This window comes from Pimephales promelas, chromosome 12 (assembly GCF_988280905.1).
Source record: "Pimephales promelas chromosome 12, fPimPro1.hap1.1, whole genome shotgun sequence".
NCBI classification, from domain to species: Eukaryota; Metazoa; Chordata; class Actinopteri; order Cypriniformes; family Leuciscidae; genus Pimephales; species Pimephales promelas.
In genome coordinates this window covers 22010003-22036655 of record NC_142780.1, presented here as the reverse complement: position 1 = coordinate 22036655, position 26653 = coordinate 22010003, and the positions used below count along the sequence as shown (strand labels likewise).

Genomic DNA, 26653 nt, shown 5'->3' with positions numbered 1-26653 from the left:
TCAAATAATCAGAAGGTTTTTTTATGATTTCAAAGTGCTGAACAGAGCCTCCAGTGAACCAAAGAGAAAAAAAAACTAAACAAACCAAGAGACATTGAAAAACATGTTTTTTTTGTCATGTTTCTTCTCCAAAAAACAATGCACAACTTGTACCACAAGATTTGAAAAAGCTATCAGATAAAAACACTTCAAAATATTAGTTTTGTATTGTGTATATATATATATATATTTATATATTTATATAATTTGTACTTTCTCATCTGTTCAAACTGCTGCCATATGATAAAGTAAGCGAGAACGCCCAGTCAGTACGTGTGTTCAAGCCCTTGTTGAGCCGGCAGTCTTTGCAAAATAAATACAAGCACAGGCGAGAAGGAGAAAACCATGCATATAATCCGTTTTTACTTTTTTGTTGTACATATAAAAGACATTTTTGCAACAATGTCCTCCGTATTAATAAATGGTGAAGACAGTATAAACATACAAAAATGAGCACGAATGCGGAATGTTTAATTCCTTCCATCCTCTCTCTGCACCTGCATCTCACTGGCCCTCTCTTATCCTCCTCCTCTTCCTGTTTTTTAAGTGCTCAAAGCCCAATTCTATTCTTTTTAGTTTGTTATCCTAATGCTAATATCCCTTGTTTTTTTTTTTTCTTCATAATAGTAATAACAATAATAATGAAAACTAAAGTAATTTCAAGTCTGTGGAACTTCGTCTTTCAAAAGTTAGTGCGCAGACTGGGCTAAATCATCTCAATTGAAACCATTACCTTACAAGGCGAGTCTTAGTATTAAAATAATTTAGAGTTTGAAATAGGACTGGAACAAACACACACACACTCTCTCATTCTCTCCTCTCTTTCTCGTCATTTACAATAGCACTTAGTAAATTGCACTTGTTTGCAGGTTTTTGGGGTGCGATCAACTGTGATTCTGGACATTAATGCACTCTTTGTGGCGAAAGCCTCCCTCAGAGACACTCCTACATGTTTTCACACACACATATCCACTTCGTTTCTGCCAACGACAGATGATACGTCATAATCTGGCACCTGAAGCTGCCGTTTTGGATCCGTGCGTATGTGTGAAAGGACAGTTCGCGTGCTCTTGTGTGTCTGTGAGTGTATGTTTGTGATGAACACAACTGCTGTCATTGAGGTGGATTCTTGTGGTGGAACTTTTGGACCGCCTGCAAAGGAGCCGTAAAGTGTGCGTTCTCAGACGCACGTGCGCACTTACACACATTCTCACATCGTAATACTTCTCCATCCTGACGTGGCACACTGAGCTATAGGCGTCGCTCTCATTCCCAGTGCGTGTTACGTCAGATAAGCTCAAACCCTGCCTCGTATCTACACTATCAGGCGCAGAGCAGAGATTAAAAGCATTTATATGATTGGTTTCTCCTCAGACACGTTTGCTTCCTGTGAGGATTTGGGGACTCGTGGGAAATCGAGTTCAGTATCGCTGTTAGCTATTGGCTCCGTCCCTTCCCAGGGTGAGTTTATAGCTGCTGTGGGCGTGTCTGAATGAGCTTGTGGGCGTGTCAGTGGTCTGCAAAAGTGGGCGTGGATATCAATAGGGCAAGGTGTCCAGAAACCTATCGATGAGTGGCGGAGGTGAGACCAGGTCTTCAAGCTTCAGGTAGAAGATCCTCTGTAAGCCTTGCGTACGCTGAGATCGAAGCTCCGCCCTCAAGCCCAGAACAGCTCCCACTGGGGGTGTGGCCTTGCCAGTTGAAGCCACACCTCCTGCGCAAACCGAGCTCAGATGATCTCGCAGGCAGCAGATTAGTTTGGACTGCAGTTCCTCCACTTTTTTGGGCTCCTTCAGACCAGGACATTGTTCTAAAATGAGAGGAAAGAGGTTGAGTAAAAAAAAAAAAAACATCCCATAAAGACACATGACTTATGTACTCTTAATTTGTATTACAGTAGCAATTTAGAACCATTTTTTATTCATTTCCGGTTCCATTTTTTTTTTTTTAAAGTACAGAATCCAAATGATTTTCTTGACATTTAGATCACTGATGCTGATGAATCACTAAACATATTGAGTGCCTAGGGCAGTTCAAATCATGAACAAATGACATGCTCTCAATATATATATTTCATTTTACATTCAATTAAATTAATATTAAATATTATAAATAAATAAAAAATTCTTGTGATTCTCATCCCTTATCAGCAGTCTAGTGGGACTCTCTATGTATGGCTTTAGAACAGAGGAAGTGCAAAGGGCCGGCTTGCTTTGGATATATCTATGTGTGTTCCAAATCTATATCTAGAGCTGCTCCATTGTCACTGCATTCAGCTTACGTGCTCTCTCACTCTCGCTGTTTTTTTCCCTTGCTTTCACTGTCTCTCCCTCTTTCCTAGGGGATGATCGATGGCACTCTTTCACCACAGACACTTTTAGAGGGTCGATAGACTGAGTGGAGGAGTTGAGAGAGGGAGAGAGAGAGAGAGAGAGAGAGAGAGAGAGAGAGAGAGAGAGAGAGAGAGAGAGAGAGAGAGAGAGAGAGAGATAGGGACTACAGCTCTGCTGAGTAGCACTCAATTCCTCTACAGAGTTAAGTGCTGCTCCATAGGGGCTAACACATACACACACACCCACACCGAGAGAGTGTGTGGCAGAGAAAAGGGAGGTGAAGATTGGGCGCTGTGTGGGTGACTGAGTAAACTGATTAACATATACATCTTTTTTATTTTTAAATCATTAGTTTCGTTTTCTTGTGGTCTTTAATGTCAACATGAGATCAAAACGGTTTCTATTCACTTTCTTGTTTTTATTGAGAATTATTATTCATTGGTCCATGTTATTCCAGATAAAAAAAAAACATATTTTATAGTGTAAAAAACATAGTGTATTAAGTGTAAATAGTTTTTATAAGTGTATTATCTTGCATTTCATCTGAAACGATTCCGCTTTTACATTAGCTTCACTTTTTTCCTCATTAAATATGTAGTTTTAATGTTGCATTACAGAAGTAATAGATGCGACAATGTAATTTATTATCTTTTTTAGATTTCACATTGTTTAAATGTTTTACCTACATTAGCATGTTTCCATTCAAGCTGTGAATTTACTTTATGTGAGAAATCTGATAGATGAGCATCATATTTGCGAATTATTCATTCACATGACTTGAATTAATGCAAAAATCAGAATATTGCAATTTAAAAAAAACAGTGTTTCTATCCTGTTTAATATTTTCTTCTCTAAGAGAATTATTCAGTCACTCATGACTCGCTAAAAATATGAATATTGCACACAAACAAATTGAAAATTAAGCAATGTTTCTATCCCATGTAATAGTTTCATCTTTGAGTGACATGACTTTTTTGAAAGTGTTTCCATCATAATTTGTTTTTCTTTTTCTTAAAAAACAAGTAAGCGTAAAAGTAGTTGATAACACTTTATTTTAAGGTGACGTAGTTACAAGTTACTACAAGTACATGTAGTTAATATTACTTGAACAATGTGACTACGTCACCTTATTTTTTATGGACATTTTTTTATTTGAATCGGCCAGCACTTTTTATGCCAATTCCAATTCTTTTAATGCTTGCCAGAATGTGCCCATGTTTCTGTGTGTGTGTGTGGTGAAAGGTTTTGGTCTGTATATAGGTCGACCTGCTGTTTAGCCTCTGTGTTAATAATGCATGGTAAGACTCGAGCACCTGCTGACCCAAACACACACACACACACTGTCCTACTTTGTCAACCAATAATCAACTAACTCCACCTGTGCTCAGAGGAGAGGCACAAAAACCTCACACCATCTCTGTGTCTCTGCTGTGTGTGATTAATGGGGGATTATTTCTGCTGTCCAGGTAAACCTAATCTCTGACAGCACCTGCCCCAGCCGGACAAAAGGGGTGTGAATATACAAAAACAAGAACGAACGACAACAGGAAGAAGGAAACGACAGGAAGTGAATGTGTGAAATGCATAGAGAGTGTGTTTCTGAGGTTGTGTGTTACCTGTGAGCAGCACTAGGGCACACAGGCAGGAGAACGCAGGCATGTCGAGGTTGAGACCCTGCAGGTGAGCGCTAAAGTCTCGGATGGAGTCCAGCCATTCTCCGAAGCCACGCAGACATTGTAGCCGGTGCAGGACCAGGCCCGTGCAAAACACGAACTTCTCGTCCGCCAGCAAAGACCTGAGCAGGGAGAGAGAGAGAGAGAGAGAGGGGTTTAGATGAAGAACTGTTGTTATTTATACTGCTTCAAGGTGCTGTTTGAAGCCACGAGTTCAGTTGCCGCCTTTCATCTTTTAATTAATCGCCGTTCTCATTCCCTTCAGAACAGGTACCTGTTTCAATTTAGCAAACCTCTAATTCTGTGTGTAGCCACACACGCTATCAGAAAGCACACACAGTCTCTGCTGCGACACACACACATGCTGATTATCACCTCTCTCTGATTCATGTGATGATGATCTGCGCCCTGATTGGCCGCTGAATCTGTGTTTAAGACATACTGCACGGAAACAATTACCATAGCGACAAATGAAAGCCAGTACAGGGAAGAGCACATCAAAGATAGGAATGGACCTAATTATGCCAAGCTTTCCCAATTAAAGCTTTTAAAACATTCCTGAGATTATATACTCTTTCTCTCTCTCTCTCTCTCTCAGTCCTTTTTTTATCTTCATGGTCTCACTGTATTCTCAGGAAGAACGTTTGTGTGTAATTGCAGCGAAACACCCAAACACTCGCTCTCCACTCATTCGTCGCTCACTTCTTCTTTTTCTTCTCCTTCTCCATACACTCATGCTCTCTCGCTCTCAACCCTGCAATTTAGGAAGAAAAACTTCCTCTCTTTTTTTTCCAGTAGAGTGCTGGCTTCTGCTGCATGAACTGTTCTTCATTAGCCTGCACGAAAACACACACTTGTGTAGACGAGAAGATGAGAGGAGGAGTAATGGGAAGAGGATGAAGGGAAGTATGGCGAGGAGGAATATTTGAGAGTCATCTTACAAGTTGCTTTTGAAACCCAGTGGGGTAAATAATCCAAATATGTGCTTCATTAATGCAGTCTAATGGTTTTACGCCACTACACTTGAATGCATATGTACAGAACCCTTAAACAAGCTGCTGATGATGTTATATTGGAAAGTGAGCATCACTTTGCCTGGCCTATTCATTTCAGTACAGCACTTGACGCAAGTACTATGAAGGGCTCTACTCGCTTGTATGTGGGCGTCTGGAATACCCTACATGAAGATGTATGTCACGGAAAGTTACCTTGATAACAGCAGCAAATTTTATGGTTAAAGCTCTTAAAGACTGTATTTTTAATAAAATTATTGTTAGCCTGTTTATACATATTGATTTTTGACTACACAAGAGTAAGTCAGTTATGAAAGAAATTAAAGTTTTGGGTGAACAATAACTTTAAGATTGATATAGCAAATAAATATAATATAAAATATTGAAATGTTGCCTCTTATATTAAAACTTTCAAAGTTCAAAAAAAATTCAAAGTGACAGTAAAGATTTTTACATTGTTTATAAAAAATATATATATTTCACATAAATGCTGCTCTTTTGAATATTATATTAAAATATTAAACAGGATATCATTGATAATAATGAGACATGTTTGTTGAGCACCAAATCATTATATTAGAATGATTTCTGAAGGATCATGTGACTCTGAAGACTGAAGTAATGACGCTGAAAACTCAGCTTGACCATCACAGGATTACATTAGATTTTAAAATACATTAAAATGGAAAACAATCATTTTAATTTGTAAAAAATATTAAAAATAGTAAAAAATGTTTGCAATATATTTTTATCAAACAAATGCAGCCTTGGTCAGCATGATATACTTCTTTCCAAAACCTTTTAGAATAGCAGGTAAGAAAAACTATCCTTGCTTTAAAATGAATCATGATGATGCACCACCCAAGATCACATGATCATAAACAGCGAAATCACTTTCTTGGATGTATCCTTCACTAACAGGGCCCTTTATGAAGGCTCTACAGTGTCATAGAGAAAGAAGGAAAACAGGAAGTGAGCAAACACAGGCCGAGTGAAAGCTCCTCATTATTACAAAACAAAATTAACAACAGCACCCTTGAGGACGGAAACGCACACATTCCTTTTAAATTTGCGTCAGAGCAAGTCGATCTCTTTGCCATCCATTCATTCATTAGCCTCAATGCGGCCGCGTGGTGAGATATCTGCATGTGTGCATTTGTGAGCCACATCAGATTCCATTCTCTGGTGTGTGTTTTAGTGGTGTAGAGTCTATTTGCAAAACATGTGAGAACTGTGAACGTTTGTGAGTGGAAAATGTGCAAGTTCGCCCATATTGTGAAGTCGCCACACATTGTGAGCGCGTATCTTGTGAGTTTTTCGAGTGTCCATGACGTAAGCCCGGATGAATCCCCCCACTTAAATGAGTCACAACCCAAGTCTGCAGCTCCCTACTGAGGCTGTGACGCCACCACCCACTGCCCTCCCTCCCCGCACCTGCTCCTACACCATCAGAGAAACAGAGGGAGAGAGAAACACAGAAAGAGCACCAGAGCTAGTTCAACAGGGAGCAGCTGAGCTGAGACAAAAAATCCACTTCCTGTTAAAGCAACATCAGAACGTCACTGAGTCAGAGACACATCCAAACACACACACACACACTTCAAGAAACAACAGGTTACTTCTAGTCTGGATTTAAACTGTCTCGTTCAAACTTAATGATATGCAAGAGTTTGGGGAATGTTATATAATTAAGCATCAAACAGAGCTGTTACTGCCACAGGTGAGTCTCTTGGGACTGGCAGGTGATTAATGGGATAGTTCACCCAAAAATGAATTACTCACCCTAATGTCGTTCCATACCCATAAGACTTTCGTTCGTCTTCAGAACACAAATGAAGATCTTTTTTTCTTTCTGTCCCTTCATAGACAGCTACACAAAGAAGTTTAACGGCACTTGCTTGATGCGCGAGAACAAGCCTCTTGCAGAAACGTGCAGCGTAACACGCGAAAATAAACCTCATTGGTTCTTGCGGGAACTCAAACTTGCTGTGTAACACACGAGAATGAAAAATGATGCATTGCTGGCCAAACAAACATGCTTGAGCTTCCGTATACCAGAAATTATGAATGTTTATATGTGAATAAAAGCCTAAACTCAATCTGTTCATCAGAAAATTTTGAACTCAACCACTCAATTCACATGAATTAGTTTTACAATCACTTTATGAACTTTTTGAAGTGTCAAAGTAGTTGCGTAGCGGTCTATGGAGGGACAAAACGCTCACATATTTCATCAAAAAGATCTTCATTTGTGTTCTGAAGATGAAAGAAAGTGTTGCGTGTTTTGAACAACATGAGGGTGAGTATTTAATGACAGAATTTTCATTTTTTGGTGAACTAACCCTTTAAGCCAGGCTGTTAACCAATAAACTTAAATAAGGTGAATTCCACAGGATCTTCCACACAGTGTCCATAGTAACCTTACAGTGCTGAATAGAGAGAAGAACACACACTCACGCTCACACACTCATTGTTGCATCGAAAGTCACAATGTAACTAGTAGCGACTGCAGCATATTACACAATATAAATCCTGACAGTGCCTGTGAATAAATTCTTTCAGTCATTATGAAACTTTAAACCTCGATCTAATTTCTAAACCAGAAAGAAAATCCTAAGAGACTTCTACGACATCATTAATAGCAAGTCATAGAAAACAAAAAGCATGTCATAGTCTGACAGTTTCTATGAGATATTATGAGTGTAAAGTCAGAGTGTAATTGCTAACTAACGTTTCCTCCCACAGCTGTACCCATTCTGAACAGAACTGAAAATGACTAATTAGGATATTATCACAGGCTTTATTCTCTATATTATATTATACAGAGTATTTGCAAGTGGGCTTGACAATATAGCAAATATTAATGATATATTGGTGTTAAAATATAATATTAAGCAACATTGTGAATATTTTGATGATTCTGATGCACTATTTGGCATCTCAGATTCAACTTTAGAAAAAAGGCAATTAAAGTTGAATTCATTCCTGTAAATCAGTTCAAACTTTTGTTTGAAATACATTGTACAGATTACAAATTACATTATATATAATTCGTCCTCATATTGTTTAGTGAACAATAGTAAAGACATTGAACCTCTGCATGAAAAAATAGCCTTTTAATCAATATTAGTTAAAGGGTTAGTTCACCCCTAAAAGAAAATTCTGTCGGTAATTACTCACCCTCATGTTGTTTCAACCCCGTAAGACTTTCCTTCATATTCGGAACACAAATTAAAATATTTATGATTAAATCTGAGAACTGGATCACTCCTCCATAGGCTTCTTAAGGGTTCGAAACTGGCCGGCATCCTTAAAATCGTCCGAGTGACTACATTAGTTAACAGCGGGACTACAGTTTAGTTAGTTATTTGATGCTACCATTTTTATAGCATCAAATAACTAACTAAAAAACAAACACTTGAAATTACATCAACGTGATAGAAACTACAGTAAATGACAGAAACTATCTTTGGAAAAAATATATGTGAAGTGTAATTTAATTGTTTAGCTGGTCTCACGTCCTGTTAAATAACATGGGAGGCGGGGTTTATGACCTACAGTATACTAGGACCGGTCACTGGGGGGCGATTGAGACATTTTGGCTTCACTTTTGAGGACTTGTGCGGCACGTGTCGGCCAATAGTGAGCCTACGAGTGACTGTGCGTTGTGTCAACACGTGAAATCTCACGGCCCACAACAGAACAACAAAACCGGAAGACTTTTTGATGCTTCAAAACATTCTTATTAACCCACTGGTGTCACATGGACTACTTTGATGATGTCTTTATTTTCTTTCTGGACAAGGACAGTATAGCGTACACATTTTCAATGGAGGAACAGAAAGCTCTCAGACTAAATCTGAAATATCTTAAACTGTGTTCCGAAGATAAACAGAGGTCTTACGAGCTTGGGACGACATGAGGGCGAGTCATTAATGACGTAATTTTCATTTTTGGGTGAACTTACCCTTTAAATGCATAAATATTGAGATACATACAGAATATAACGAGAATGCAACTTTTTTTACTGTATTGCCCAGCTCTATTTTTTATGGATGTCTTAATGTATGTTGAAGATTGTGTTGAAGTCAGAGTCATACACTGAGTGAGATCTGTGTGTGTGTGTCTGCAATTACCTGTTGGCAAGGCGAAGCACAAAAAGCTCAAGGAAGGCAGAGTCAATGAGCAGGTTCTGGTCATTGTGGTGAAGCTCAGAGAATCCAGGCAGCCGTTCGGCCCAACAGCGCGTCACCTCCATGGAGCCGGTTAGCACTCTGTAGAACATCTGGATCTGCTGAGACTCAGATAGACCCACTGGCTCCACCGCACTGAACTACAGGAAGAGAGAGAGAGAGAGAGAAATAAAAATTCCACACAAATCACAATTACCCATTTTCATGTGATAACAATGGTCGTTGAACCTTCTGATTCATTACAACCACTATATACTTAACAATTTAGGGGAAGATGCTGGGTCTTCTCCATCATCAGTGACCATCTTTCTCATAGTTCTAAATTACTATCCTCTTCAGTGTGGTTTTGTTTTTGCACATTTTTATAAATTCAAAATAGATGACAAAAGCGTGTCTAGAGTATTTACTGTCATTTATTGCAGTACACAAAAGTTCAAATCTTTTTTAACTGATTGGGTAAAATGTAATAAAATCAAATTAAATCAAATATATTGTTGTTTGAAAAAGCTAGATTTTTTTTCTGTAATTTAATAATTCATGTATCCAACGGTTAAACAATGATTTGTGAAAATCAGCCTTAATTGACGCAAGTATTTCCCCACACTCAGGTACCTGACTGTAGTCTAGTTCTCGTGGTGTAGATTGGGAATAGGCCCGCACTAGTGCGTTCAGCAGGCTGAGAGGAGGGGATGGGGGCGAGGGCTCTGGCTGCAGGGGACTCTTTGGTTTAGACGGCAAGCGACCTCTCCTCCCCTTAAGGTTGTCTGTGCGCACCACTGTGTCAAACACACAAACAAAAAAAACGCACAGTTTAGACAATGAATGAACACAGTTTTAAAATCATATAATGCAATTCCACAACCAGCAACAATTTATTTGACACCTACACTTCATAACACACCTTTTTAACAAATGTCTCTCAACAATGCTTGACTGACCAGTAGGGGGCAGTTGAAAGCTGCCTGACCGCAGGTCTTGGAGGAACTGGGTGAGCGAATGTGAGATTTAATGCATGTCCGACCTAATCACCGGCCGAGGTGGTTAAGATAATCTAAGGTGTGATCTTTTTAAAATCACATACTACTCATGCTTACATTCAACAAGAATTAAATTTCCCCGTGAACATGTGTGCTTGTGACTGTCCTGTGTGTTGTGTCATTACCGGTTCTGAAGCTGCTGATATGCTGTGATTGCAGAGGCGAAGCATTGCCGGTAAACACCTCCATTATAGTTTAATTCATGTATTCATACTAAGCAACTAAACCAGCTATGCCCTGAATTGGTATTAATCCACGCTGCTTCTTGAGCGTAGTGTGTGCATCTGTGCGTTTTAAGTCATTAAGATAAAGAGTGTCTATCTCCTCTCTAACCAGAGGTCCAGCCGAGGTCATATACACCAGGGCCTATTGTGTGATAATTGTCTTGAGTGGTTTGGCCAGACACATAATATAGGTGTTTGTGTGAGTGTGTGTGTGTGTGTGTGATACCTTCTTTCACCATGCCTACACTGAGACACTTCTGGAAGCGGCAGTACTGGCAGCGATTTCTTCTCCTTTTGTCCACAGGGCAGTTTTTACTGGCCAAACACACGTACTTTGCATTCTTCTGCACCGTCCTCTGCAGCCACCGACAATAAAAAGAGAAAAAGGAAGGAGAAGAAAACAATAAGCTAACAAGTCTAAACATTTCATTTATTTAATTTGATCCCATTTTTTTGGCTAAGAATTAAAAAAGAAGCTTGCAGGTCAGATTTTAATTACAATGTGAAAAAGCTCAGGCTCCATCAGGATAATTAGATAAAAATTAATTTCCCAACATGCCTTGCCTGCAGGAGGGACAATTTTATTAGCGCAAGCCACTGACAATGAAGATCAGTGCAAAGCGTGCTGAGGCCGCTCCCGCGAGACATCCCGTGCCGCGTGATAAAATTGTTTGTGAAACTCGCGGGTCAGCTCACGGCACCTCGGGGTTTTGGCAGATCGTGCCTCTGCAATAACCCCCCCTGGTGTTGTTTTCTCCTCGGCTGGATATGCACGATTATTACTGACCTTATTAAAACAAAATAAAAATGATCTGCGAGCACTCCCGCCGCTAAAAACAGTAGAAAAGAGGAAAAAGACTTCAAATAAGCTTCAGGTTCAGACATCAAATGCACGTGCTACTGCTGAGCCAAAAGATTAAGCACTTGCGTGAGACCAGTAAGTTCTGCGGTAATTAATGTAATATCTAAAACAAACAAAAACAATGCTTTAACAAGCTACAACTGCAGTCAATTTAATAGTACATCAACAATTCTGGTTTCATTGTGCAGTTATTCAATTAGCAAGGCTGCTAGTTAAACTGAAGTGGGAAACATAGCCTTCATCATGAATTTCATAATGTTCTATCTTAAAGTTTAATACTAATATCTTTGTATGTCAAGTGACTAGCGGCTAATGGCTAGCGGTCCACTCAAGTTTTCTGTCATGTATTTTTTAGCTTAATCGCACTTTATTTTTTTATTTTTTTTATTAAAAACACTTTCATTAAAAACTATAAAGAAACATAAAATACGCAGCTGTTTCCAACAGGTGTAAAAGAAATCAACTAAACCACCTGCTTTTCCCAGGAAGCTGGAATTTTACAGTCAGGTGAAGCTAAAACACCCACCAACCCACACACGCACACATTATCCATGTGATTTGCACGGTTTCTTGTATTTCACCTAAATTGAACACAAAACCACAGCAGCATAGTAGAGTGGACTAATCTCCCAGTGGGCACGCAAATGCTCTTGTTAGCAAGGGGAGTCTATACTCAGTTACAGCTAAATTCAAACTGATTGACTTGATTAAAATACAACCTGTGGAGCATATCATCTCGACAACACCCTGGGCTTAGTTGGAAAAAAAGCACCCACCTCGCCTTTTCCCTCTGAACCACATGCACGAGTTATGTGAGTGCAACTCCATTCTATACTTCATAGCCGGTTCAGACTGTGACAGATTCTGTTCTGTCACAGTCCTCAAAACAAAGGTTTTATTGCTGCAGGAGATGAATAGACATCTCATGATGTTCATGAAATGAGATAAACCGCTGTACATATGACGGCCGTTAAGTGACTGAAACGTCTTCTGTGTGTGTACGTGCATGTGTATTTTTGTGTTTATTTATGCTCTAAACGATGTCACAGTGCAAAATTGTCACGGTTACAATAGGTTTCCGACTTTTTTTCAATAGGAAACGGATATCTGAGGTTATTGTAACTTCTACGAACAGACACATATATCAATTTCTCCCAACAGACTATTGGCAACAACAAGGCCTGAAAAACACACACTACACTCCATTAAATATAAAGATTCCAAAAGAGGCTTTTCACGGCAATGCCATAGAAGAACCATTTTTCTGAACATTTTAATAACCAGAAGAACCCCTTTTCACTATAAAGAAACTCAAAAAGGTGTTAAAGGTTCTTCATGAAACCATAAATTCCAAATGAAAAACTTAAAACCCACTGCTATTGTCTAACTCCCATCCTTCTCTCTTGCAAGCACACAAATATACAAACGCGCGCACACACACAGAGCTGTGGTCCAGTGCACAGCAGGGTCCGTAGGGTTGGAAAAGACAAGCAGTTGTGGATTCATGACATGTAACATGTGCTAATGGCTCTGTCGTGCATTAAAACCCCTTAGGGAACCTATATCCCCCTCTCTTCGTCCTCTCCTCCCCTAATCAGAGATGATCAGACTATCTTCTCTCGTCCTCTCCTCTGGGTGTGTAATTAGACGTGTGTGAATGGCTGTTCAATAGGAGAGGTGGAACTGGGTCATCATTAATTGGTTAAGTATGTGTGTCTGCGTGTATTGCTCACTTAGACTGTATTATAAAATGACTATGTCTGTGAATCAAGCACATTTTAGTGTGTTTATTTTTCAGCACTTTATAAATGCCACAATAATGGCACAAATGCACATCTGTCTTTGTTGAAACTGTTTTAACAAATGCAAAGCTTAAAGGAAAGTGCTGGAGATGACTTCTTATTCAGTTCCTAGCAGTTAAGAGCCGTTCAACTTTTATTCCAGTGAATGTGGAGGTTTTGTGAATGAGCGAGCCTGTGCTGACCCTCCATTAGGTAAATATTCAGAATAAATATTCTCACTCAGAGCACGTTATGAGTCACAGAGCAAATTACAATCCAAATAAATGAGGGATGTGAGCAAGATAGAGAAAAGATTTTGCCAATTATTTTCTGTTTTTCATTGTGAAACAGTTTGTATTCAGATGTAAAGTAGAATCATAAGTGAAATGATTTAGTGGCTGTTAATGAACAAAACTAAAGCCATGCTGGGAAGAATGTGAATAATTTTAGTGGATAAATGCATCCACACTCCATTTAAATTTTATTTCAAAAACTAATGTACTAGAAATCAATGTGCATAAATATCACAATAAACCCTTTTGTACAAAAACACATTTATGAGACTTTTTTTTTAAAGAGAGTTAGCAGTTTGACAAAAGCTATACACTGCCACACAAAACACCGGCTTGCATTAAAATTCACCAGCTAATATTTATATTGTGAGTTAATGAGTTGCCTGAGATAATTAAACTGTGAGTGTGTTTTGCGAGTTGGGGTGACGAGTGTGTGAATGCATAAAAAATAAGTACGCTGATCGTCTAGACTTGCCAATGTGCATATGTCATTGTTTGTGGATGTCATGTGTGTGTGTCAGTGTTGCTGTAATAGCTACAAAGCCTCAGGCTTAACAACCCCTGCTTTTATTAATTACTAAATAAAAACTAATTGTGAAACTAATTGAAAAGAGGCATAATTTATTTCTGCACCAGACCACGGGGCATTTTCAATTATTTCAGCTCTGCCACTCTCACTCCTTCACTTTCACTGTCAGTCTTTTAGCACGGTCTCTGTATATTTTAAGTCTTCTCACGGTTTCTGTAATATTAACCTAAACAAATTAAAAATAATAGCCTACTTATCCCAAAAAAACATGTGAAATAAATGCCAAATATTATAACTGTTCAATTAAATCCCTATCGAAACTTTCTATGCAGCAGACTATCCACAGTGTGAGTGTGTGTGTGTGTGTGTGTGCTTTTCTGGCTACAGCTCCGAGCTGCTGTATTTTAAGTGCGCGCCGCTGTCACACCTCTAACTGGTCACCGAGGGAAACGACCCTCACAGACACCGTGGCAACCGCCGCTCAGACGATTTGTGAGAGCACTCAAAGACATGCACACACACATTCCCAGTACACACAAGCCAATGCTTTCATGAAAAGGCTGAGCAAACCTGTCACAGTTGTGCCTCTGAAACTGAAACTAAACAATCTTTCGGATTTTGTGCACTAATTATTTTCTGTACAGCCTCAAATGCTTCTTATATGTCATGTAGACCGTAACCCCCAACCCCCTCTTCAAAACGAAACAACAAAAACACACACAGCTCACCGAAGAATCGCTATTCACATGGTGGGCTTTAACCTTGGTTCAAACGCCTGCAGAGTGCGTTACAATGGTTGGTTATCCCTGAGCCTCACACTCAGAGAATGAGGTGCGATCGGTGTAGAGCCGTGTGTGGCTCTTCAGCCAAGAGCTCCTTTCAAACCAAGAACAAAACTAATGACCACTAATGAATACACAATTAACAACCACTACCCTGGCCACACTGACACATAAGAGACACAAAGAACGGACACACACTGTACAATAAAGAGCAAGTACAGCCCTCTTACACTCCATTTAATGACAGACACACTCAAATATACAATGAGACATGCTATTCAAATCAAGCGCACACTGAGGAACACGTATCAATCAACATAAACTGCAAATACCCACTTCAGCTTCTAAAATACTACAGCCATATGCAACACTAAGAAAAAATGTAAAGCATTATGGGAAATCCAAATGAGAGATTTCGTAACTGGCAAATATTTCCTGTCAGTTTCAATTGACCTCAGCTTGGATATTTCTTTCACTTTATTTATCCGTGTTTTAAAGGGATAGTTAACCCAAAAGAGATATTTTGAAGAATTGTTTTTGTCCATAAATAGTCAGTGGGCAGTGGTAAAGCAGTGGTTCTCAACCAAGGGCCCACATAGGAACCTCAGCAAACTTCCAAAGGGGTCACAGGAAAACTAAAAAGTCTTTAAATGGATAAATTATTATTATTAATATATATTAACTAATTAAAATGCTAAAAATTATTTATTTTTTTTACCCCTCAATAACTACCATTCTTGAAACTTCTGAAATAAAAAATAGATCTTGGTTAATTCATTTAAATGATTAATAATCTCAGTTTGAAAGCAAGCTGTTTTGTCATAATTACAGCAGAAATGCAGAAAATATCTCAATTTCATTTATTTTCTTCAAAATATCTTCTTTTGTGTTCCAAGGAAAAAAAGAAAAAGTTTTACAGGCCTGAGTACACGCAAGTTAGTTATTTTGCAGTGGAATCCTCCCATTTGCATTAAACATAACTTGTTGTATGATTCTTTCAATGAAAGTGTGTGTCAATAAGGATTATTATGTGTAAATAGTAGTGACGATGATGGAACTTGGGTGTGTTTGAATCTGATCTGGTTGAGAGTTATTATAAGACAATGAAAGACCTCAGTCCAGCAGAGATGCTGAATTCTTACCTTAAAAAAGCCTTTGCAGCCCTCACAGGTGCGCACACCATAATGCTGACAGGCTGCGTTGTCCCCGCACACCGCACAGGTACCCTCTCCGGAGCTGCTGCGATTGGGCGGCGATGGCAAACTCTCTCCCAGGAGTTGCGGGCACGGGCCCATGCCCAGAGAGCGGAACGCCAGGCCTCCCGGCTTACCCATGTTCAGCGGGTACATGTGCGAGTGCGAGTGTGTATGGGAGTGCACGTGTGAGTGTGTGTCCAGGCTGGGCGGCACATGTGAAGACGAAGAGGAGGACGACGGAGAGCGTTCAGGGCGCAGCGGAAGGCCGATGGGGGCATCGTAGCCGCTGGTGGACGGTGGGGCCGTCTGCTCGTAGAAATGAGGGAAGCGAGGGCTCTTCAATGGGCCTTCAATCAAGCAAGGCTGGGGCACAGGGGGAAGACTGTGTTCATCCCACAAGAAAGAGTTGCTGGGTGGCCCGGGGTGAAGCGGCGTGGGGGGCGTTGAAGGGGGCGACTGCTTAAAGTACATGGAGCTTCCAGCTATTGCTTCGTCGGATGCTGCCATGGGTGGGTAAGGCTCCACCTCCTTCTTGATGATAGGGCGTTGAGGAGGGAGTTGATACAGACAGGAGGGTTTCGGCTCGAAGCCACCCTCCACAAACACATTAAAACTGGGCAGGGACGTAGTGGCGGCGGCCGCCGAGATCTCGCCCCCGCCGAGCTCACACTTCGCGTAGTCTGACGCCATGAGGTCAGCGCTGTAGTCACCATGGTAACCAAAGGACTGGGCGGAGTAGCTGGACCCATGAGGTGCAGGGCCGTACTGGGCCTGAACGCAGGGCATGTCTATAGAGACGGGGAGAGAGAAACAGACTTAATGTCTACTATATGATGAACTTTTGTCTTCAGGTGTGGAGAGGATGTGATGTCAAACTTGGCATTTGAGAAATATTCTGTTAGTACCACGTTAGTAGATAAACCATTCCTGGAAACGTGGGTTAGGCCGTGAGCTAGTGGGCACACATGCAAAAATAAATAAACAAATGCACGCCTCATTCATGGCCTGGATTCTCACTTGTTACAAAGAGCAGAATAAAAACAATTATTTACTTACACTTATGTTGTATGGTTTTCTTTTCTCAGTGGAGCCCAAAGTTATCACCAGTCCATACTATTTTTATTTTTATTTTGTGTACAATGAAAGTTGCTGAGGTTGAAATGACATCTCCACTGAAGAAATTCATGCGGGTTTGGAACAACATAAGGGTGAGTAAATTATTAGAGAATGATAATTTCTGGGTGAACTATTTCATTAACAATGATACTAATTATTAAAATATTTCCTTAATCTCAGCAGTTTTTTCATACCACTCTTGTGAGCAAACACTGTCCAACCCAAGGAGAACACATATTGACTCACAAATGATTATTTTATTATCCATCAACAGTCCTTATATTTCGTCCACTTGTGATAAATATAAATGCATAGATGTAAACATGAGAAACTGCACAAAACAATATGCACGTCGTGGTCAGACAGAAAAAGATGAGTTTAGTCACTTGCTTTCAAAGCATAACGCTTACAAGTTTTAATAAAACGTCTTTAGATAAATATTCATCGATTGAACTCTATTAATTCAACGTGCACCAAACACCTGTTGAAATAAAATGATCTTATTAAAACCCATGAGGAACTCCCTTGTTTCTGTTAATTAGCAGGCTGTATCCTGAGCCAGCTTTGCGCTCCAGGAAAACCATATTGCCAGCGCGCGCTCTCAAAGTTATAAAACTTGCACTGTGCGGAGTGTGCGCCTTGACACAGCTGTTTAAGTGCGTTTGTTCCGTTACCTGAGTCCGTGAGGAGATATGTGTGTGTGTGTCCTTTGTTTGCTTATTTTCCCTAGGTGGGGAAGTGTAAACAGACCCAACGTCGGATTGACGCTGTCATGTAGTGATTCCGTAATCCTTGTGCCTCCAACACGTCATGTGTGTTTAGTAAAATCAGGAGGCTTATCAATTATGAACGCCTCAGTCCTGTGGATGACTCGGACCGGTGTGCGCGCGTTCCATTTCCTACGTAAGCCAATATAGCTACAAACGCATGGCATAGCCTACAGCATCATGGATAACATTGAGTTTAATTACATCAGATGTCAGATGACATTTCTGTCACACCACTGGATTTAAATGATAATGCATTGCATATCAACAGACAGAGCTTACCTAGAATATTTTTTTAACTTAATTAGAGAACTGATTGCCAAACTTTTGTTTACTTTTATGCTATTAAAATTCACAGTGAACTTCATTGTTATCCTCCTACATTGGCCTATTAATTCTAGTAATGATAACTCATGTTGCTATATTATTTTTCTCCATGTATGCTTGAATGTTAAATTCGTATGAACCTGCTGTTGTATTCAATTTGGATATCAATAGAAAATAGGCTAATCGTTTGCAACTAAATAAATGAGGGGGGGAAACAATTGAATGGTGTCCTACATGTTTCAGAGTAGCTACAAATTACAAAATGACTTTTAAGCGAAACGTTAAAATAATTTCTGTTACATTTTAGCTATAGGGTTTTTAACTGTGGTCTCGCGCGCAACCCAAATAGTCTTTTAGCGCCCCTAGCGCACAGAGCTAACCATCAACTAACCTAGTAAGACGTTTTAAACTAAATAGATTGTTGTGCAAATCTATAAGAACGTGACAAATGTTGCCTGTACTTATGTTTAATCCATACACCATTTTATATCTCCAATTCGCAACTTAACGCATAAGAGACGAGTTTTATGCCAGAGATGTTAAAGCGCGGGCGGGCGGGTGCGACCGGTGTGACCCCATCATCATGGTCATGGATGGGCCTACTGAGTGAATGGTTTGAGGTCAGTGCTAGATGGAGATTTGCAAAAACGAGCCAAGCTTTCGAATACACCACTTTCACACAGAAAAAAAATATTTTTCAAACTTGCGGTTGAGATTTAAAAATGTCCTTCCAAGACAATTGTTTTACCGGACCAGTCATCTCATTCTCGCTTTACACTTGCAATTTAAATAATAATATAGTTTTTTTACGAATCCCCCTAAATAAAAAATAAATAAATGGATAAAAAAACGTTAGGATGTTATAAGTACAGCTATGTTGATAAACTTAATTTTGAGTATTTCTGGAAATATTTTAAGTTCGTGTTAAGCTCAAATATGGTAGCCAATCAAGGGTTGAGTGTCTTTTTGACACACTTAAGATCAGCTCAAATAATGTAAATCTATACAAATCCTTGCACAAAAAACATGAATTTACTTTCTGTCTGATTCTATCTCTTGTGTGTATCCGTTTATGGTTTTTTTGTGCACGTGCAAACGCCAGGGCACGTCGATCCTATACCTCACTTCCACATTCACCATGACACGGATCATAAAACTGAAAACGCAGCCAACATAACGTAACAAAGTCAAAATATTTAAAAGTTCTAGACCACATAAAGTCATACTGAAACGATGCTTTACAGCTCGAGTGAGTGAGTGAGTGAGTGTGTGTGTGTGTGTGTGTGTGTGTGTGTGTGTGTGTGTGTGTGCGTGCATCAGACAGAGAGCCTCACACAAACACACACGCAGGCTTATAGAAAGCGCTTTAGAGGGATGAAACAGTTTCTAACCTCGAGGTGTGCATTTTAGATGGACAAAATGCAGCTGTTCCAATAACTGTGATCGCTTGTTCATTGTCAGAGTGCCATAGATCTAACAAACAAAAAATCAACGACAAAATAAATAAATAAATGCACATGACACGCTAAGAATTTGCTCTTGAAGCAAACACGCATCAGTGGAACACATCAGGCAGCACAAATAGATTTGCGCAAACTTTCACTTTCTATGCACTAAGACAACATAGACAGTGTATTCTAAAAGCGGCACACGAGGTTGTTATGACCATGAAGACAGTGTGTTGTGATCCTACTGGGTAAAAGCATTAAATGAAAGCTACAATATAGCGCACGTTTCATTAATTGGAACACAAGTGAATGATGCCTTATCTGCCATATAAATGTTTTTTTTTTTTAATTAAATGCAATTTGTGAAGGAATGTTATACGGAAAAACGACAGTGCCATTAAAAATCAGTTATTGGTCCGGTTATTAGCATTTATGTCCGCGGGAAAATTAGAAACACAAACAAGCTCTTTTTTTTAAAGAAAAAAAAATAGTTTAAACTAGGCAACACAATATCAAAACTCTATATGAACTGATTAGCATATTGCTTTATAGGCAGACCAGAACACTTTGTTTTATTACAATTTTAGCAGGTAAATAGCTATAAAAGAAGCCTATAGCCTATCCCTGAGATTTCCTGAAATTTCCATATTTCCAAAGTAAGACAAACCAAAGTGGGGTATAACAGCACGCACATCGGCATATAGGCCTAGGGTAGCCTAATCAAAATTAGAAACAAAAACTTTTCCATCTTACAACCAGTCGGTTTACATTAAGTAGGAAATTATGTTCTTTAAACTAGACATGTATAAAAGTTTAAATAGACTATGCAATACACATCAAGTAGCCGTTTGGAAAAGATAGTGGAGAGATTGTGGTACCTGCTTGGCCTTTTGCTCGCTGAATCGTGCTCGGTGTCTCGGCTGGAGGCTGCACGCGTCTGGGGTTGGAGGCTACTTCAGCGCACGCGGCGGGAGAGGGATCCGGGAGCCGGGACTCAGACCTGAGCTGCAGGCGCTCTTCCGAACCGCTGTCTGCAATCGGGAACACATTTAGTTCACTGAGACAAAAAGTCACACACAAACAGTGAACTGCAAAATAATAGAGACACACTCAGACTTTTCGTATAGGATATTCCTTGGGTTAAACTTGTTTTAAAATTATCAAGGCTACTTCAAATAGCCTACAAGTGTGCAAGCCAATAAGATAACAATACATAAGTCTTAGCTTTTTTTAACCATAATCTGACCCCTTAATCAATTGGATGCAAAAAGTACAGATTAAATGCATAATGTGTTATATAGGCTACAAATTCGCTAACTGGTCATTTGTATATTTTCCTAAATCAGAAACCACACTAAATAGCCAAATGTTCAGTGTGTTACCAGTAAAATAATCCTTAATTCTATTCACAAAAACTAAAATATTAGGCTATTTGGATAAAGTTATAGGCTACTTGTTTTAGCCTACAGAAATAATACAAATACAACTTTAACAACGATTGAATCGCAGCCTTTAAGGAACAAACCAACATTAATCAAAAAAGAAAAAAAAGTGCGAATAAAATTGTACAAAACCTGTCTTGTACACTCGAATAAAAAAAAAACGACAAGTGAAAAGGTAATACAGGTGATGTAGGACACATTGTTTCAGCACCAAAGAACATTGTTTAAAAACTAAATGCCATACATGTCTGTATATACAATATATAAAGGACTATTTAATTTTTTCCATAAAGATATCAGGTCTGGGCGTCTATTAAAAATATTTCCATGCAGTTTTTTGTTTGTTCCATTAGCTCAGAATAATAGCAATCTCAGTGACTGTTAGACAATATTCACCTGTGCACTCAATGAAGTCTGACTATCCCCGTCTTTGGTCAAATAAAACCCAAGCGCGTCACAGAAGAGTTTTTAAAAGCGACTAGCGCCCCCTCCCTGACAGAGGCGCGCTCACACAAAGCCAGCCCTCGAATTGAGCACGGTCTTTCTCGTTGCTCAAACTAGACACAAACCCTAGAAACCTTCTTGGTTTTGTAATATCAAAACTGTAGACAATCATATATGATTTAATTGGCAATTGTAATCAGGATAATGAAACATAGGCCAAAAAAAAAAAATTAAAAAAATATCATTTTGAATGGCCTCATAAATAGGCTAAGCTTTTTTATTTCAAACATAGCCATTCCAACTATCGCCTGTAGCTGACAGCTTTCCGTAGACTTTATTATGTTTGTTTTTGAGTTGTCCTTCTGAGGTTATGTGTGATTTTGACAGAGCGTGCAGGTTCACTTGTGCCTCGGTAACCTAGAGAACCGCGAGAGAGCACTGAAGCACGCGCTTTGTAGAGGCGCTCCGTTCTGCGTTCAATAAGCGCGCGGGATAGAGGCTTTCCAGCAAACACACAAAGAAAGGGAGAGAGTGGAGATAAAGGGATGGGGGAAACAAGTACAGTAAATTAGCTTGGAGACGGGATTTGACACCCGATGTGGACAGAGACCTGAGGGAAAGAGAATGAGACTTTACCAGGCTCTGTACTTCGTGACCTGATCTCGCGTGCTTTGGAATAAAACTTTAGTATAGCCTACAACTCACTTGGATCACTGCTCTGATCAATGCAAGGCTATTGTCGTATCATAGCCTATCTTGGGGGCGGTTCTGTGACCACTCTCACTATGCATGTAGGCTACTGCCAATGAAATAGATAACCCGCTATATCACCAAGCTTTACTTTGTCATTTACGTTTATGAAGATGTGCCTAAGTGTCATTGGAGCGCGTGCTTAGCTGATCTGAAATTCACATCACAAAAAGCAGTGAAAGAAAGCACTTTTTAAAACGCAACAAGAGCGTGTTTCTGTATATCGGAGTCAATTTAGAATTCATAATTACCAAAAACACACGATTATAAACACCACAAAGATACTTGCAATATGCCACATTGTATAAACTCGGTTGTTTGTTCAGAAAAGTCTTCTGACAGCAGGGAAACATGGCTTTCCAAATATGTTGATATTAAAAGTAGCCTATCAAGAGTGCGATAATGGTAAATATAAAACTTAAGTTTTTTTGTAACGACATTATGACTGTTTATATTTGTTTAATGTGCAAATGCCTATGTCACTATATTCACGTTTGGTCCTTCCGTATCTTAAAGACAGAATGAATGAAGCTCGTGTCATCTCATTGAGACGTGGCAAAGCAATGTTGATAAGACTAGATCAAACAACTGAAATTATTCTTAACCTAGATACTACAAACAAATAAATAAACGTACAATATTAAGTCACGCTTTTAAGAAACGAGGAGCGCGCGACACTCACTCCATAGGCTACTCGGGCGGATCTCACAAGACTCTCTACCGGCCCCGCGCGAGCTCACACAGCGGTTTCACCGGGGTGAGGAATAGGCATCCCATTTCCATGACAACCTGAGAGAATGTTATAGGCTACTTTTCGCAAATTAAATTCGGATCGGGTTCCATCCATCTACAATGACATCGCGCACACAGTTTATGTTCACGCGGTATAGGGATCGAACATTCAACAGGTCCGGACAAGAAAGTTTTCTATAACATAATGCCATGCAGAAATATAAGATTGGAGATCGCGATACCAATTACAAAAATCAGCGAAAGCATGTTGTCAATAATTTTACATTTCAATGCGTGGGCAAATGTTCACTTTTTCTATAAAGCGTATTTAATTAAAAGTCCCACTTACTTGATTTCTGTTGAGGTTCCGTCTTTACATATGTTTGTAAAGCCTTAATAATTCCTTGTGCATATCCAACAGAAATTTGTAAAAACTGAAAATAGTGGTTGGATGGAAGTTGGTTTTAAAGTCGCAAAAGTTGATGGATTTGTCATTAAAAATATTATTTGACTGATTTTCCTCTTAGCTAAGAAGAAAAAAGTATTCCGTGGTTCTGTCAGCTCCACTATAACAGAGTCGGCGATAACGGAGAGGATGCGCTGAGCTTAAATTGCAATGTGCCTTTGTTTATGTGGCGCGCGCTGAGCGAGAGAAAGTCTAATAGCACATTTAAGCGTCTGGCTGTACATAGAGAGCCTGGAATGCGTTACGTCAATGTGACGCCATGGGAGAGGTGACGTCGGCAGGCTGCACTGTAGCGCTCCCCCGGCCTCGCTTGTACAGTATACACACATAAGCCGTACAGTCCATGCCAGGAGAGAGAGAGAGAGGACAAGGGACAATCTTCTGATTCGTTGTCAGAGATTCTCTGAAATTGCGCGGTAGGGCATGTTGTCGACTACTTAGTCTACTAGTGGAAATTAGCACAATAAAATGAAATTCGTGACAGCATAATGCCAGAGCTGATGGAACTATTTTAAATGTCCTTATTTTGCTAGCTGGTACCGACCTGATTGATCAAAGCAAAATGTTCAAGTGCAGGTCTTATAGGTTTTTTTCACTATATTAAATAATCACTGTAATCATATTGTTAGGGATAATACACGTTTATTAAAGTGTGCAAGATCAATACACACGCTGTTTGAACGTGCGCGTGTGAATTTAAAGTTACCTAACAAAATATCGGTAGGCAAGCTTCCACTGGACAAGCAGACTAGCCCACAGAAAAGTAATTGTAATGTCAGTCTGTCACTTGCCAACATTTCAATTTACCTCAATGCAAACAAAAATATAATAAAATAATAAATATAAATGACAAGGCTGTAAGTTCAGATGAAACCCCATAGTGTTTCCGCCGTGCTCACTAAACAAATAATTAAGAATGGCTAGAGTACACCAAACTTAAAAAAAACAAATCATCAACAGCCAATCCCAAGACGCGTAATTTCTTGGCCACGTTCTAATTCTGGCCAATGATCAGCTCCCGGAGGCGGGGTGAGGACTTGACGCACTGAGGCGCGTGACTGACGCAAGCGATGTTACTAAATTTAGCAGCGGTGTGAGATAGCAGATCCTTCATTCATTGCGCCGGGGCGGATCCGTTTATTTTAGACATTTGATTGTGTTCCAGCCAATCCAAATATAGTCGTAGACAGGTATTTTTAGCGGAAGCGTGTCCCCGTTACCTCTTACCAGGGAACAACCTTATGATAACCCCATACTGTAATGGGAGAAAGTAGAGAACCGATAGCCTCGGGTAATTTTGTCGCAGGTCTCTTCATTCTAACCAGTTGTTTAACTCGCTTGGCTCTACGGAAAAGCAGGATAGTGTGAGTTCGGACGTCCTGAGGATACTGAAAAGGTTTCGGTTGTTGTACTGAATGTTTTTGTAGATCGAATGTGGTTCAAAAGCAGTCATTTAAAAAGAATAGTTCGTACTTAGCTAAGATAGCGACAGATATTGCGTAGCAGAATAAGTTACGTTAGTCGGTAAAAAAGTCATTTCTCTGCAAAGAAGTTTTAAATAAGGCTGTTCTTGCTAAGCACATACACCAGGGTCTATATATAAAAGTAAAACCTAAATGCCTGGATAATATTCTTCCATTTTGGAGCGAGGAATTGGCTTGTGTTTGCTTGTGATATTTGTTTGCCAAAATAAAACTCGTTTATTTTGACCGTTTCCCAACTTCAAGAAGTCCAGTAGTTTATCGCGCGGTCTGTAGTTGTGGGGAACATGTTCCTCGTCGCGAGACGTTATGGAAACGCTGCGCGCGCGGAGGGGAACTCGCTTCTTTTAGCACTGCTGCTTTGCCGTCACGGGGAATCCCCTCTCCCTGACCTTCCCCCGCCTATAAGCGGGTCAAGTGATATTAGCCTCGTTTGTGACAAGACAGGTTCTGCTTGGGGTGGTTAGAGACAACTAGTTAAATTATACCTTTCAAAGAACCAGAAACTGGCTCAGTATTTACTGGTTGCATACAACATATGTGCGAAAGTTAAAGCTGAGTGAAAGAGGTATAAGCTGAAAACAAAACAGAAGTCATTGGAAAAACAACTCTTTAAAAAAGAATACACTGCTGTAATTATACATGTCTTTTACAGTCATTTTCATCTGTTCATTTTCAAATGTCTAGATAAAGGCACACTTCTCAGATGTTTACTTTTGTACAATGACATTGGTCTAGAAAATAAATTCAAGTTCTTGAAGTAAATATGATTTTTTTCCCCCTGTATTTTCAACTATAAAGGCTCTGCACTAACCATAACATCTGTGTATTATTTTTACAACAGAAATTCACATGCTTTTTCATTTTGAAATCGACGCAATCACACCTAACACATTATGTTGCATCTGATTGACGATGTCTTCTTCAGCGTATGCTCTTTATTCATAAGGGCAGACTCGATCTAATTAGAACAGTGAACTGAAACCATAAAATCACGAAGGGTTTAAATTAGAATTAGGAGAATATTCTTCCTAGTAGCCTACTTCTAGGCCTAACTTTATTTTTTTTTACATCAACGAATGTACATAAATGGTAACTGTTTGGAGAGTATTATGAATAATGAGCACATTTGAAGGTCTTGAACTTTACCCTTTACATTGTAAAGACACGTATTTCAACCTTAAAAGACTTAAACTTAAACTCCCACGTTTTCAGGCAGTGATTGTAGGGTACAATGGATAGATTTATGAGTGACAGATATCCTTTTACAGCACTGACTCATCAAAAAGGAAGAGAAAACTGCTTTGAGGTGAATGATAGTCACATGATGAGCAATGACCTGGATGTGAGTGACATCATCAAAGTCATACCTGCTTAAAAAAAGTGTTAAGTGTAATTTTATATGTTCGTGATTATCAGTGTTGGGGAAGCTACTCTGAAACTGTAGTTTGACAAGCTACAAGCTACTCGTACGTTAAAGTAGTTAAACTACAGTCAAGTTACCCTTTTGGAAAAGTAGCTAGCTACACTACAAGTTACTATCAAAAAGTAGCTAGCTACGTTGAAACTACTTTTGCTTTTTGAACAACATATTATAAATATTATATTACATATTATTATTAAAACATGCTATAAAATATATGTATTATAAATAACTGAATAAGTGTCTGATGAATGTTTTAATTAAAATATTTAGTGTTTAAAACAATGCAATACAATTATGAT

General features: G+C 39.3%; 2 protein-coding genes across 7 annotated transcripts in view; one reads left to right on the top strand and one right to left on the bottom strand.

Annotated features, from left to right (window-relative positions):
• On the bottom strand, nucleotides 1-23755 carry nr4a3 (nuclear receptor subfamily 4, group A, member 3). Of its 3 annotated transcripts, none has more exons than XM_039679695.2 (9): nucleotides 23331-23755; nucleotides 20492-20644; nucleotides 19557-19638; nucleotides 15902-16743; nucleotides 10739-10868; nucleotides 9864-10027; nucleotides 9195-9391; nucleotides 3989-4167; nucleotides 1-1849 (listed from the first exon to the last, which is right to left on the bottom strand). In XM_039679695.2, exons 3-9 carry the CDS (start codon nucleotides 19618-19620, stop codon nucleotides 1578-1580), a joined length of 1848 nt encoding a protein of 615 aa, XP_039535629.2. In that variant the 5' UTR covers nucleotides 19621-19638; nucleotides 20492-20644; nucleotides 23331-23755; the 3' UTR covers nucleotides 1-1577. The 3 variants fall into 3 exon arrangements, with proteins under 3 accessions (XP_039535629.2, XP_039535630.2, XP_039535631.2); XM_039679696.2 differs by lacking the exon at nucleotides 23331-23755 and adding an exon at nucleotides 21452-21471; XM_039679697.2 differs by lacking the exon at nucleotides 19557-19638 and having other exon boundaries at nucleotides 23331-23754.
• A 728-nt stretch (nucleotides 23756-24483) lies between these two features.
• alg2 (ALG2 alpha-1,3/1,6-mannosyltransferase) overlaps nucleotides 24484-26653 on the top strand; it is a 70055-nt gene continuing 67885 nt past the window's right edge. The window contains exon 1 of one of the 4 annotated variants that reach the window (XM_089117707.1): nucleotides 24484-24738. The gene's annotated coding sequence lies outside the window, so the exon portion shown is untranslated. Of the gene's footprint in view, nucleotides 24844-26231; nucleotides 26274-26653 lie in introns of those variants that run through there. The other 3 variants (XM_089117704.1, XM_089117705.1, XM_089117706.1) reach the window with 3 other exon arrangements.

What these genes read in the sequence shown, in the direction of transcription:
- nr4a3 (XM_039679695.2), bottom strand. Translation starts at nt 19,620, where the DNA reads ATGAACAAGCGATCACAGTTATTGGAACAGCTGCATTTTGTCCATCTA. An exon ending in TCTAAAATGCACACCTCGAG is followed by an intron (nt 16,744 to 19,556) that starts GTTAGAAACTGT and finishes CCGTCTCTATAG; the next exon opens with ACATGCCCTGCGTTCAGGCC. An exon ending in GTGCTTCGCCTTGCCAACAG is followed by an intron (nt 4,168 to 9,194) that starts GTAATTGCAGAC and finishes CTCCCTGCTCAG; the next exon opens with GTCTTTGCTGGCGGACGAGA.